Source organism: Mastigoproctus giganteus, chromosome 5, assembly GCF_048544385.1.
Source record: "Mastigoproctus giganteus isolate SK-2022 chromosome 5, ASM4854438v1, whole genome shotgun sequence".
Classification (NCBI taxonomy): Eukaryota; Metazoa; Arthropoda; class Arachnida; order Uropygi; family Thelyphonidae; genus Mastigoproctus; species Mastigoproctus giganteus.
Genome location: NC_143579.1, coordinates 127824509 through 127840027, shown reverse-complemented (window position 1 = coordinate 127840027; position 15519 = coordinate 127824509). Strand labels below are relative to the sequence as shown.

General features: G+C 39.4%; 1 protein-coding gene across 1 annotated transcript in view; it reads right to left on the bottom strand.

The window, feature by feature from the left end:
- Window positions 1-2447: 2447 nt before the first annotated feature.
- The window catches only part of LOC150085698 (G protein-coupled receptor 83-like), a 50828-nt gene continuing 37756 nt past the window's right edge, over window positions 2448-15519 (bottom strand). Inside the window, exon 2 of the mRNA XM_090374648.1 lies at window positions 2448-4028. Within this exon, the coding sequence (XP_090230774.1) occupies window positions 2448-4028 (1581 nt within the window). The remainder of the gene's footprint in view (window positions 4029-15519) is intronic.

The window sequence follows — 15519 nt, the reverse complement described above, 5'->3', positions numbered from 1 at the left end:
AAATCGAAACTCTCCAGACTAAAACAAATGGACAGGATGTTCCCCAATGCATCCCTTCACCTCATAAATTATCACAACATTGATTGTAAGAGGTTGCTCAACTCTGAAGCCTACAGGAGTCTCATCTCCAAACAAATTATGAGAAATACAAACAACTGCCTGCCTGCAACCCAGTAACTACATCCGAGAGCCAAATGTGATGTTCTGCAATATATATTTTTGATCATTATAACTCATATTCGTTGTTAATGTATATATAGAATATCCTATGTATTTATATATATATATATATATATTTGTCTCCTTTGTACTGAATTTATGCCCCTAGCCTAGTGCGGTGATGGGCTTGCTGTAGTTTAAATAATTGAAAAAAATTATTATTTATTTTTATAACTGAGAAGATTCCATCTACCCCAGATGCCTTTTTTTAAGTTTAACTTCAACAATTTCTCCTCCACTTTACTTTCCGATATTACAAAATAATTTAGCTCCCTGTTAGAGTTTAGTAAACGTCTCTCTTCCCCTTCCTTAGAGAATTCCTCATGTTTGAATGTAGATGCAAAATACTCATTCAGTTTATCGGATATCTGAGCAGGATCATCAACAGTCGAACCACCAATATCAAGTAGACCAATTTGATTCATCCCCTTCCTTCTAGAGTTTACATAAGTAAAGAACTCTTTTCTGTTTTTCTTTGCCTCCTTTGCCACGGATTTCTCGTAATCAGCCTTCGCTTGCCTAACCTCCTTTGTTACTTGATTACAGACTAACTTATATCTTGCGTAGGCTTCTGTGTCACCTGCTAATTTATATGCATCCCACGCATTTTTCTTCTCTGCGACGAGCCTCATTAGTTCATCTGACATCCATTTAGGCCTAAATCTTAAACAGTATTTCTTGGTTGGTATGAAAAGCCTAGTAGCTTCCAAGATTAATTCCCTGAAGGCCTCCCATTTACAATTCACTGTTTTTAACATCATCAGTTGATCCCACTGTATGGAATTCAAAAACTGTCTGATACCACTGTCGTCACCTTTACGAAAAAAAAAACCCTTCCCGTTATCGTAACTTCCTTAGATTTCTCCTTCTTCTGGAGCTATGTGAAGGACATGGTTTATTCCCTCATCCGCCATCTTACGTACACGCATCGTATAAGCAACTGCCACCATTAATGCAGATATGTTAGAGCGAACTTGGTCTGAAATCGAGTATCGTTTGGACATTCTTTTGCACCAAAGGGATTCATGTGGAAGTCTACTGACTTTTTTAATTATAAACTGTGCCAGTTTTTTTTTTTTTTTTCCTAATAGAAGTTATTAACATTTCCTATTGCACTGGGATTTTTTCTTTTGCGAAAGATTTAAATTTAGGGAAGTTCACAAGGGACATCCTGTACTGTCACATTGGACGAGTTAAAGTTATTTATCACCCGCTATGATATGATAAAATAATACCCCCTGCGATAAATTAACGTATTATCTGGAAGCCTTGTCCCTTTCCTCCCCATTGTAGAAATAATGTTGTTTCATAGAGGATTTTCCAAAACCCTCCAAGAATAAAGATTGCTATAGTTGCTTGTGATTTTTTTTAGTATTTTTTTCTTACCATAAACAGATATGAACAACTGTTGCGCTCGCCAGTGCATTATAAAAGAGGAAGTCTAATTTGTATAGTAAAATACTGAAAGGAGTTTACAGCAGGTTCCAAATAGTCATCTGCCTTTTCCACTTCATTCCGATTATGGAAAAGGCAGATGACTATTTGTGTGTGCGCACCCTCGTGTTAACTTGCTCACACACACACACACACACACACACACACACACACACACACACACATACACACACAAGTTTCAATCATCCAAGGGAAGCCAGCTGCCCATGTGCAGTCCAAAATTTTCCGGACTGCCAAAGATATATTCAGAATACAAAAAAGTAACATCGAATTCCAACAAGCAAGATGCTCGTATGTGCATTATGCTATAAAGAAACTGAGGCTATGAGGCATCAGTACATTATGCACTGTAAACTGAGTGTATTCTGTGGTCGATTTTCCTGCTTTTCTGGAGGAAACGTCCAGTCTTTTTTGAGATAAAACTGTGCAGCCATTGCCTGAAACCGACTACCTAAGTCGCCCTGTGAAAAAAGCCATAAATAATTTTCGCCTTATTGACGATACACGCTACACTGAACGACATAGTTGTGGTCACCATACATACAAGCAGAAAAAGGAGGGATTATGAAAATATTTTGATTTTTGTGTTTAGGATTGTCTGCTATTCTGGTAGGTAAATAAATTAAAGAACAAATTTGTAACTCAGGAAATCAAGCCATTTATTATTCTTTATTCTGCAATATATGAAGAAATCTTAAGATTTAGTGACTACCTTCCACATAACAATAACAGTTCTGGATAGGAAACTTAGACGAGAAAATAAGGCATTCTTTTCACACATCGGTACCTTCCATATCAAGAATTGATACTTCAATAAAAGGATGAAAATTATCAGCAGAAAAACTGCGCGCAACTCTCTTAAAGTTTTTTGCCTTGAGGCCGACAACTGTGGGACATTCCCTTGAACTGGAGCAGTACCAAGAATGGCTGGAAAGCAACGCGTTCTGTTTATCTGTAACTGCTTTTAATTGTAAAGACTGAAGGCAAGAAGATGATGGACTTTTTCCTCTGTAGTAATCTCTATTGTTTGCGTTTCTAAAAGAAACCTGAGAACGAAGGCTGCTTGTCATCGTCCTGAACGAATCTCCTTTATGATGACTATATCTGCGCTCGAGGTTGGGATAACTGGTTACAGTTCCTATAGTATGCAGAGCAGTGGATGGCTTGGCGTTGAAGTGGAATATGCACCTCAAACATGCCTTCGTTCCTGTACGGAAATTTTCGTTAAGCCAACAGTAGATGAACGGATTGTAGCAAACGCTGCTCATGGCCAGCCAGTGACAGAGAAAAAATGTCATCGAACTAGGCATAGTCTGACCACCAGAGTCACTGAAGTCGTTAATGACGTGGTAAAGATTGAGAGGCAGCCAGCAAATTGCAAACAGAATCACTACCAAGACTAACATCTTCATGGTCTTCCACTTAGCACGGTTCTGGCTAGCAAGCTGTTCTTCTGTTACAGCTCCCAGCACTCCCCGAGACCACACTTGGAGCATAATGCGTCCATACAAGATACCTGTGATGGACAGCGGCACTACGAATTGCGTGAGGAACGTACCCAAAGTTACCCATCTCCGGAGTTCCCATTCTGGAAAAGGATACCTCACTCTGCACCTCACCAACGTCCTGTAGGTGAACACTTCAACTACTTCGTTAAATATCGCGTGAGGAATGGACAACAGCACCGCCACAAGCCAGACGAAAACCATCAGCATGACAGCTTGCATGACTCTTATCCTAGGATGAAGAGGCTTGATGATGACCTGATATCGATCCCATGCTATGCACATCATGGTGAAGGTAGACACGTATACGGAAGTCACCTGCACTAGTGGTACGAAGCTGCACATGAATCGTCCAAACGGCCAGTTGATCATTATGATGCGGGCCACGTTGAAAGGGATGTTAAGAACCGTCATCAAAATATCAGAGATTGCTAAGTTTGCGATGAAGACGTAGGTTGCAGATCGCATGCAGCGGTAGTTCAGGATAACGTTGCAAACCAGAGTATTGCCGAATACCGATATGACAACCACTAGGGCATAAAATGCGATGATAGCGGCTTCTTTTGAGGTAAGAGTTTGAGTGCTGACCAAATCGGGGAACTCCATACTAAGATTCCATGCTGTATCATCAAGTGGCGACGTGTTGGACTTGGTGAAACGTTCAGATAACGTGTTTAGGAGTTCACTTAGTGTCGATCGGGACATTTCTGAACTATTCATTGTACTCTTTGGTGGGAAGAAGTAAAAATCTACCATCAACCATGAGGTCTTGAAAGTGGATATCACATTTCCCTTTCGAAGGTGCTTTTCTTTGAAGACGTCAGTGTAGAAGGCCCTTGCGACGATGTGCTGAAAATAAATAATATAGAACTGAATATCATTACTGCTTAAAAACAACAAAGAAAATAAAATAGGGAAAGAAAGAAAAAAAATCAGACGCTATTTAGAAAATTAGAGAAATTATGTGACAAATAGGGACAGTTGGGTTCAAATATCTACTGATAAATAGGTTTATATATGTAAATTAATATTGCGAATGAAAATATTAATAAATTATTTTATAAATACAGAAAACTCTTTAAAATCCGGCATTCCTCGAGAATGGGATTGTCCAATTTTAGAGAGGTATTCCTAGTGGTTGAGTACTTTTAGAGGAACATTTCAATTAATATTAACCACAAACAACTGAACTTATTTATATATTTTTAAAATCACTATCTTGTCCTTTCATCTGCTTTTGCAGCCTGGATTTAATCTGCGTGGATAACGCTCTTATTTCTCATGGAAGAACAAATTTGCCTTTGTAACCAGTTGTCCTGGTATTGCAATATATTCAATAGATAATATTAACTATATGCTCTCTGAAAACTGATTTCATGTAACGCATTGGCAACTCACATCGATCAACTTCTTAAAAACTGTTTTGTCTGCATCTTTCCATTAGGGACTGTGTACTATCTGATGAAGAATCAGACAGTCCCGAAACAGTTGTAAGAAAGTTGGTCGATGTGAGCCGCCATCTTTTAAAACAAATGGACCAGTTAACTTTTGGGAGAGGCCGTCTATTTGAAGTGAATATGCGAGAATGAAGACCATTTTAACAGAAGAGCATTAAATCCTGCTCGCTGATTAGTGTTGAATTAATATTTCCGGTTCCAAATTTTTGTTTTCAGTAAAACGTGCAGAATTTTAATGAAATCCGGATTTAAAAGTGCTTGATTTTATACAGTCTATTATAATTAAATTCTCAAAAACATTAAATGTTGGTCTACGTAGTAATATTTTCATTATTCCAGTATACAGTCCTAATGATATCTAACAATATATTATGAACTTACTGTATATTACAAATGTTCTACAGCTTGCAATATAACTTTTGTCCATCGTTGGAAAATACTAGTGTTGCTGCAGATTTCATCTTCTAGAGATCTTAAAGAAATCTTTGTCATCCTCAGCATTGTTCTTACGGTTGACATCATTCTATTCAAAGCTCTTTTTCGACAGGCAGTCGATTCCAATTCTTCCTGGAACCTGTTAGCAGTATTAGGGATTCAGATTTTTACCGCCGAATGCACTACCACTTATCAACCGCAGGCAGACGTATTGACCTCAAAATTCCTCTGACAGTCTTCGATCAGGCAGAGATGAAATTCGAACGCTCTACGTTGTCAGCGACTTCTTTTATTTATTTTCTTTTTTTATTTTACTCTATTACTGAGGTGCGACACTTAAATATGGCTGCTTCAAAAAAATAAAATAAAATAATAATAATAATAAAATAGAGACAATGCAATAAAAGGTTTAATTTACCTGGAATTCGATCTTTGGTCACCTAAAAGTTCGATGGCCGAAGACCGAAGCTTAGGTTAAAAACCCAGACTTCCGATGTTATAATACTTTCAGGAAAATTTACCATTCGAAGAAACGTATTGCTAAAATGAGCAAACTAACAAAGTACAGCTCTGTACCGCATAAAATTTCTATGAAATTAGTTCCTTCACACATAAACACGTGGAAAGGAGACTGCGCAATTTAAAATCAATGAAATTTTGTATTCCGAGCCTCATATCATCTCCCATATAAAAGCTGAACCACGTGGTTCTAATGGGTTTCGTTCCTCAGTGTTCTTAGGAATGCCATGAATCAAAAGAAATTTTCCAGAAAAGCAAGCGCTTTTTATTCTGCTGATTTCTCCCTTTATCTTAGACAAATCCTATTATGTGTGGATGGATGAAATTGTGCGATATCTCTCAGCCATCGATAAAGTAATCTTTGGAAGGAAAACCTAGATTTAAATTCAGCCGAGGAACTTGCTTCTATTTTTTTAAATGCAACCATTTGATAAGACTGCAGGAAAACAGATCGGCTTGTTATATCCATTGTAATTCAATAATTTATTCGGTGAAATAGTTTCTCGGTTATTTGGAGCCGTTTAATAATGCATTAGCAGAAGACGCTCGCTAGAGGACGTATAGTATTGCGTTAATGTGTAATATAAAACCTTTGCGACTAAACATCGCGTACATAAATGTGAAAAATTTTAATTCTGGGAAACAGAGGCGCTCAATACAATGGTAGTCTTTTTCCTAATTTGCCAGAATTTTATTATCAGAAAGTTAGCTAATGTCCGTTTAATTAATGGTGCCAGCATGGATCTGTTTATCCTGATTCCTTCAACACGGTTGTGATATAAAAATAATCGAGAAGGAATGAGAGATAATATGTAAGATTGCATAGAAATGTTCCCCAATTATGGAGATATTGAAACAAATTTAGAGGGTACAGCAGCAAGTAGTTTTCAAAAATTAATATTTTATTTTATATACATTGTACTGCCACTTTATTAGGTACACTCCTGCACTTCATACAAATGGTTTGTCCCACAACGTTGCAAGTCACATGATCACAGTTGTGGATATGAATGCAGCAGAACAACCTTTCTAGTATCAGTAAGGGTACAAACCGTGGCAAGAAGGGGAAAAGGAGTGATCTAACGGACTTCGAACGTGGAATGGTAGTAGGTTCAAAACGTGCTGGACAAACAACTCTGAAACGGCAGTTCTCCTGAAATTTTCGCGCACCACAACTTCAAGAGTGTATCGAGATGGTGCAACGAACAGAAACCTTCCTTCAACGGCACTCTTGTGGAATACAATCGCTTGTTAATAAGAGAGGTCAGAGGAGGACGGCTAGAATTGTGCAAGCAAACAGACGGGCTAAAATGTCGCACATCACGTCAGAATGCAACCTTGGTGCGCAGAACAAAATATCGCAACGGACCACTAGTCGCACTTTGTCGCAAATGGGCTACAACAGCCGACGGCCACATTGCGTACCTTTGTTATCAATGAAGAACAAGAGAGCACGCATCCTGTGGGCAGAGCAACACCAGCACTGGACTATCGAGGATTGGAAAACAGTTGCTTGGCCTGACGAGTCAAATTTCCTGGTGCATCACGTTGATGGAAAGCTCAGAATTTGGCGAAAACAACATGAATCCATGGACCCGTCATGTCTGACGACCACTGTGCATGGTGATGGGGACAGTGTTATGGTGTGGGGAATGTTTTCTCGGCACACGTTGGGTCCATTGATACCCATAGATTCACTTCTGAATGATACATCGTACCTAAACATCGTTGTGACTAAGTGCATCCGTTCATATTGACAGTTTATCCTCAATCAGTAGGTTACTTCCAGCAGGATAATGCGCCGGTGCACAAAGCCCGAATCACTATGGAATGGTTCCAGGAACATGACAATGACTTTTCTTTGCTGCAGTGGCCCGCTGAGTCCGTGGATCTCAATCATATTGTACATCTTTGAGATGAGCTGGAAAGGGCTGTTCGCTGCAGGCCTACCTTTGTCGAATCTCAAGGAACTGCGTGACACGCTCATGTCTTCATGGTACTGCATTCCTGCACAACGTTTTCAGTATCTTGTTCAATCCATGCCTAGACGAATTCAGGCTTTTTTGAAGGCTAATGGAGGTGAAACACGGTACTAGGTAGTTGTACTTAATAAAGTGGCAGCATAGTGTAGCTAAGGCTAGAGAGAAAGAGAGAGGGAAGATAATAGAAGAGCGAAATCGAGTTCGGATTCTCAAGCCCGTATTCCTTATGCATCTGATAACATCTGGTGGGGACAGCTCTAACATATTGCACTGGTCACGCATAAAGCGAGAAGGAAGGAATTTTTGACATGCTAAAGTAGAAGGAGGCTCGGTCTATGTGGTCCTGACCACCAGCGGTTAAGCCGAATTGTTATGTAATGAAAGGGCACAGTCAAAAAGGTTGCGGATGTGTGCTGCTTTTAAACAGATCGGCATTTATAAGAATCACGATCAATAAGCATCATCGTGTAGGAAGCGAAATAGCACTTTCATTGAACCGTTAAACGAACTTAGCGATTCTAGTCTGCGCTAACATAGGATTAGAACACATTCGAATCTTAAATACAGCTGCTACTACTACAACTAAAAATTTGAGCGACATGAAATTAAAAAAAAAACAGCCTGTCACAATATGCATCAAACAACAAACCATAGTATTCAATTAACTTTAATTACTTGAAAATTCAGTTGCACAGTTAAAGGCAATCAATCTACGTTTCTTTTTCTGACTTTTTTTTCTTATATTTTAAGCTTTCGGGGATAATTTTATTAAAATTCATAATCATTATTTGTATTAATAATATATGTATTACTTCTAATTGTTTTACTGACATATTTTCATATTCGCATAATGTTTATATCATTCTTCGAGATAAGGCAAATGCTGGATAGAAATATTCTTGTTCTTGGTTGTGGTTTGACAACACATTGGAAACTACAGCAAAGATGCGTCACTCATATTTTGTTACAGATGTGAGGTTTGTAAAGGTTAATTTCGTGATTTTATGTTTGACCACAGAGTCCGATTTTCTTCAGATATATGAAAACTAATTCACGTTGGATTTATCTGCACATGTTCGTGACAACGATATCAACGTTAATAGAGACACCGCATCTAGGATTGATGGGAAAGACTTAATTCGGGTGTTTTCACAGTCTGCTAGAAAATGATGTACAGTAAGTTGAGTTTGACTGTAGAGCACTGGAAAATAGTCTTATGGACAGATGAGTCGAGGTTCGCACGCTACCAGTCTGATGGCCGTTTCTGGGTGTAGCGAATGCCAGAGGAACAGTTCCTTCCTGATCTGATTGTATTCTCCCAACAATGAAGTTTGAGAGCGGTAGTGTCACGGTATGGGGCTCCTTTTAAGGTTTGGCTTGGGCCCATTAGAAGTTATCGACAAAACCATGAATGCTGTACAATATCAGGACAACCTGGGTAATCATGCACTTCCAACATTATGACAATACTTCGAGGAAGGCCCATACCTGTATCAGCAAGACAACGCGCCATGCCATACTACTCGGGTCGTAACAGAGTGGTTTGAGGATATGGGTACGGAAAAATTGGATTGGCTAGCTCAGAATGCTGATCTGAACCCTATCGAGGATCTTTGGGATGTATTGGATCGTCGAGATCGCCCAAAGAACAGGGCCGAACTGGTGGCTGCGTTAAAACCTAAGTGGATTAATACATCACCTGACATTTATAAAAATCTGGTTGAGAGTATGCCGCGAAGATTAAAGTCGATAAGATAAAATTGAAATAAGATTGAAGTCGTTAAGATAAGATAAAAGCAAAAGGTTTGAGCACAAAATATTAAATGACACACAAAAAAAAACAAACTCTTTTTTGTTTAAAGGCAGGTGTCCGGATTTAATGGTAGGGCAGTGTATATACTATGATAAACTTTGAGCTTTCTTGAAAATTGAAAACAAACCCTAATTTATTGTTGGTTTTTGAATATTTTTAACTATAACTTAACAATAAGTATGCATACCTGAAATTATAAATAGCTAAGCTGTAATTCATGAATTGCATTATATCAATGCAATTGGATGTATTAATATTATGCAATACCCTACAACTTTCTAGTTAAACAGGCGCCTCCGTAGCCAGGTGGACAGGAGCAACAGTGCGTAGCACACGCTTCTTGATTAAACCGGGGTTCGAGCCCGTGACCACCAAATACGGAGGATGCGGAAAGGTCAGGGAATGACCACTGCATATCCCCGGAGCAATATGGCCTTAGTTGCTAATGCTCCTAAAAACCAAATAACATCTAGTCAAACGCTGTTCAGGAGTGAAATTATTTATAAATAAGTAATAATCTCTTTCTTTTGGCGTTACAACCCAGAGTGGGTCATAGTCTTCTCAACGATGTTCCACCAGTAAGCCCTCCCATAAGTCAAACTTCTTATTCTCATGGTCTTTAAGTCCTCTTCTATGTCATCCATCCATCTTTTCCGCGGTTTTCCTCTTGCCCGCCTACCGATAGATTTCCATTCCATTATTCTTTTAGTTGTTCTACTGTCATCCATTCTCGTAACATTTCCCAACCAGGCAAGTCTCTGGCTCTTCACAAATCGGACGATGCCCGCACCCTGAATAAGATTGTCAAGTTCATGGTTCATTCTGATCCTCAAGGATCCATCAACGTCTTGTACGGGCCGAAACACTTTTTGCAAAATTCTAAGCTCGAACGGTCTCAACAATCACCCATCTTTACTCGTTAATGCCCAAGTTTCACCACCGTATGCGACAACTGGTCTAATGAGACTCTTGTATATCCTTAATTTCAAATGTCTGTTCAACACTCTGGACTTCATTAGTTTTTCATATGCGTAGAAGCATCTGTTTCCACTCAGGACACGGGACTTGATTTCATTAGTAATAGAGTTGGACTGGTTTATCTGCAAACCTACATAGGCGAAATTTTGAACATGCTCAAACGAGAAGCTGTTGGTTCTTAAATTTTCTGTGTTATCTGCCATTCTCCGGACTACCATATATTTTGTCTTCGCTTCATTTATCCTAAGTCCTCTTCTTTGTGCTTCACTATCCAGCCTGGCCACTGTCGTCCAGTGCTCCTTTAGTCCTTCTGATAATAGCGACATCATCAGCATATGCACAGATCTGCACTGTCTTTGTGCCTATGTGTCAAGTCACTTCTAATTTTCTGACAGCCGCATCTAAAACCAAGTTAAATAACACAGTGGAGAGTGCATCGCTCTGTCTAACACCAGCGTTAATGTCAAAGGGAGTCGTCAACTCATTGTTAATTCTCACCACTGTTTTTAGAGCCAGCCAAGGTTGCTTTTATGAGCCTAACAATCTTTGCAGGTATGCCCAGGAGAAGGAGATCGTTTATCATTTCCTCTCTGTTGAGTGAATCAAAAGCTTGTTTAAAATCTACATATAGGTTAAACAAGTGTATATTATACTCAAATGCTTTTTCCTGTATCTGCCACAAAATGAAAATCTGCTCAGTTGTTGAGCGATTGGGTCTGAAACCACACTGATATTCTCAAATGATTTTCCCTGAATATGCTGCTAATCTGTTAAAATAACTTCCGAAAAAACCTTGTAAGTAACGCTCAGCAATGTAATACCTCTAGAGTAAGAGAAAAGCAGTTTATCACCCTTCTTGTCAATCGGCTGTATGATTTCAAATGTCCATTCATCAGGGATTTTTTCGACAGACCATATTAATAGGATTAGATTATGTATTTTTCTCCATAGTATCAATCTACCGTTCTTGAGCATCTCTGCAGTTATTCCATCAGCTCCTGGTGCTTTAAAGTTCTTTAAGCATTTAACAGTTTTCGAAACTAGAGTCTTCAACGCATGGTTCTACTGTATAGTATAACAGCCGTTTTGTTTCAGTCTTATCTTCTGTCCAAATGCAAATAAATAATAATTTTTTAAACAAATAAATAAATAATAACAGTGATAATAAAATAAAAGGTCACAATCAGCCTAGTGGTTGCGATGCCGACCAACCAATGTGATGGATCCGAGTTCGAAATACGACGCTAAGAAAAAAAGGGGGAAAAACGCGGCCAACGGAATAACAGAAGTAAGAAGCTGACCAGAAAAGTGAAGACCATCCTCAAGAAAGACAATATCTGCAATAAACACGAGACCTATAATCAGAGGATCGAAGAATACCTGGACATCCTCAAGCAGAACTGCCTTGCACTCAGTGGGAGACTTCGCCGAAAAGGACAACCGGATATTTAATCAAAACCCGAGAGCCTTCTACATGAACATTGGCAAGGAGAAGGAGGGCAACGAACTTTCCAACCAGAAAGCACTTGAGCAATTCTGGGGCAAACTGTGGAGCAGCGACGTTAGCCATAACACCCATGTTCCTTTGATAGACTTAGAACTGAAGAAAACTAAGGATATACAAAATATGACAGATTAGGCGATTCAGAAGGAAGAAGGACAAGAATCCATCAGGAAATCCCACAACTGGCGAATCACAGAATAGATAATATCCACAGAATAGATAACTTCTACTGGCATAAGAAGCTCAGCAACAGAACTTCTGTAGCTGAACTTCTTATGCCAGCATAGCAGTTCAACTAGATGCTGAGTTTCCTTGACACAGTCCCAGGGTCTCTGATCAAAAGAATCATCTATCTGAAGGCTAAAGACAAAAACCCCAAAAATCCGGTGAAACATAAACCGATCATCTATCTCCCAACAATATACAAGATCCTGACAAGCTGCATAACTAAGAAGATATCAGAATACTTGGAAAGCCAGAACATCATGACCGAGCGTTAGAAGGGATGTAAGCAGATGAGAAAAGGGTACAAGGTGCAAACGACCGTTGACGCGGCCTTCATGGAGTAAGCCTACAAGAAGCATTGCAACCAGTACACGGCCAACATCGATTACGCAATGCCTTCGACTCCATGCACGATAGCTGTTGATAGAGACATCAAAGATCTACAAAATTAACCTGATACTGACACACTTCCCAGAAAAAAAAAAAAAAAAACATGGCGAAATGGAGAACCATCATGAAGGTCGAAAACATCAGGCCCAGACCGATCCCAATCAAAAGAGGAATGGAATCTTCGAGGAAGGTGTTCTAAGCCCACTATGATTCTGTCTGGCACTCAACCCACTGTCCACCATGCTCAATAACAGAAAGTATGGCTATATCCTAAAAGAAAGGAAGAACAACATGTACACCCTGACCCAGCCCATGTATACAGATAACATAAAACTTTATGCCGTAACTGAGAATCAACTTCAACAATTACTTCGAATCAGAGCATTTACCGGTACATCCTGATGTCAGTGCTACATTCAGCACTGATATCATCATACAATTTGGCCTAGACAAATGCAAGACGCATGGACTGCATCAAGGAAATGCAGTTGGCTGAAAGTACATGCTGGAAACTGGAAAAGCCATGAGAGAGGGAGAGACCTACAAATATCTGGGGATGATGCAGGCCCACCAGTTAGAACACAAGGAGATCAAGTCCTGCCTGACTGAGAAATACCACCAGAGACTAAGGAGCCCGCTAAAATCATAGCTGAGTGGAGGGAACATAGTCAGAGCCATAAACGCATACTCAATCCAAATATTAATGTACTCCTTCTGGATTGTAGATTGGACCAACACCTAGCTGGAGGAGATTATGAGATCGACGAGGAGATGATGACCAAGAGCAGCCAGCATCACCCGAAGTTGCCAACGAGAGACTGATCATAGTACGGAAAGAAGGAGGGAGGAGTTTGACCGACCTCACTGAACAAGAGAAGAAGACGATTAAGAATCTGCAGGAATTGCGTATGGTAATAATAACAGTATTCACCACATAGTGCAAGGAAGCCATAGTAGTTTGCTGCACAAGCAAAAAAACACCAATTAGATAAGAAAATACAAATTAAATGCTTCCCTCCTCATACAAGTAACTATCCAGTTGACTTATGAATTTATTAAAACTGTCAGCCTCAACTACCTGTGAAGTCAACTTGTTCCAAACAATTAATGATTCGCTGGCTAAAAGAAAACTTCCTGCAAGCCAATCTAAACCTCCACCCCTGTAATTTGAATTTATGGCATTCCATTCTATTTCATTCCTAGGAACGGAATTCTTTATAACAGTGAAAATTACACCTTCATTCAAAATTTTTACTAATACCTCGCAGAGCCTTAAACCTCAATCGATTACCGCAGAGGTGCTTGGTTGCCAAGCTCTATAGCCCACATAATCGGAGTCATTCCTCGTGTAGTCGTCCTTTTGTCGACCTTATCATTCCAGTTGCGCGTCTGGAGTCTGGTTTCCTAGTTCTAGGAAAACACAGCTCTAATTTACCAAGGATTAAGATAATAAATAAGTAAGAGCTTCCACAATCAAGGAATAAGATAGACTGCATGCAACTCGACCTTAATAAGGAGACCCCACTAACACAAACAGAAGAAACCAAGACAGAAAGATGGGATAAGAGGACACTCCATGGTAGACACTATAATGACCTCTATCATGAATACATGGGCAAGATGGTTCGAACTCATTGCTCACCAGAGGGATGCTCGCCCCCGAAACCGCAGAATTCATGCTCGCCATCCAAGACAGGCAATTAACACCAGGAATTACAGGAAACATATCGTCAAGTACCCGGAGTGAGAGATGACACATGTCAACGATGCCACCTCGCTGCAGAAAAAGTCCAGCACATCAAGGTGAGATGTAGGATAATCACACACAGGGAGTATACTCATAAGCACGACCTAATGGCAGGATGATACTTCAAAACTAGCACAAAAATACCAGTTGATCAAAGACCCCTACTCACAAATCATACTGGGACCGTGTCATAATAACGGACAAGGCATAGACAAGAAGGAAATGGCTACCTACCTTGTCGACACAGCGGTGTCAAACACCATCAACCTCTAAAAAGATCAGGAAACACGAAAACAAAGAAAATGGCATATGGAACAAGTAATGACCATCACCGAAATCGTTCTAAAAAGCCTCTATAAGAATAGGCAACAATAGGCTTTTCGAAGAACTCTTACTTGGAACTCAACTCCAGCAAGCCGCGTCGCTGAACACCTGTAGATTACTAAGAGAGTTCCTCGACAACTATAACAATTAACTGGGCACAACCCCCTCCCCCCATGCGCTTGGTAGAAATACCTGTCACGGGGCACAGAAATATTCCATAAAGCAAAAAAAGAAGAAGATATATATAATAATAATTCAAACAGTTATTTTTATTTATTTATTATTTTTTTTGTAAAGACTGTGCAGATAGAGGCTGCAGGTCTATTTCCCTGTAGGAATCTTCATCTACAGGTTTTTGAATACTTTAACTGCAGATTAATAATTTTTTAAGTTTATTTTATTTGAGAATAAATGAAATGATCCAATGTTGTTTTAAAATGACACTTTTTTTTAAAACGAATAGTTTTACTCTTAACTCTTATTGATTCTTGAAAGAAGCGTTGTGCTTCTCAAGATGACTGAAAAATCCCCCAGCTACATATTAGAAAAGATCCATAATTGCGTGTTGAAAAACACCAAAGTAGAGTGTTAATGAAAGGAACTTAAGAAGTACTTGAAGCATCTTTATTTTCCTATAGCTGCAAGTATTCATCACACTTGGTATGCCTACTTGGATTTAAATGACAAAGGCAAAATCGTTTTTCTTGTTAAATCAGGAAAGCCACGAATCACCAGACATTAATGCGAAAATGCGAACACTGATGTTCTTATCGCGATGATGGACCTGTTTTGTAGGCACACTTGGCAGTTTCAGAAATACTTACTAATGTTATTTACCATGGTGTTCGGAGAATGCGTGCTATCACCATAGAAACAGGGTCCTTAGTTAAATGGTTCTCGGTATTCTGAAAGGTTTCAGATCATCAGCGGATTCGTAAGGCAGTCAGTAAGCAGACAACGCGAAGG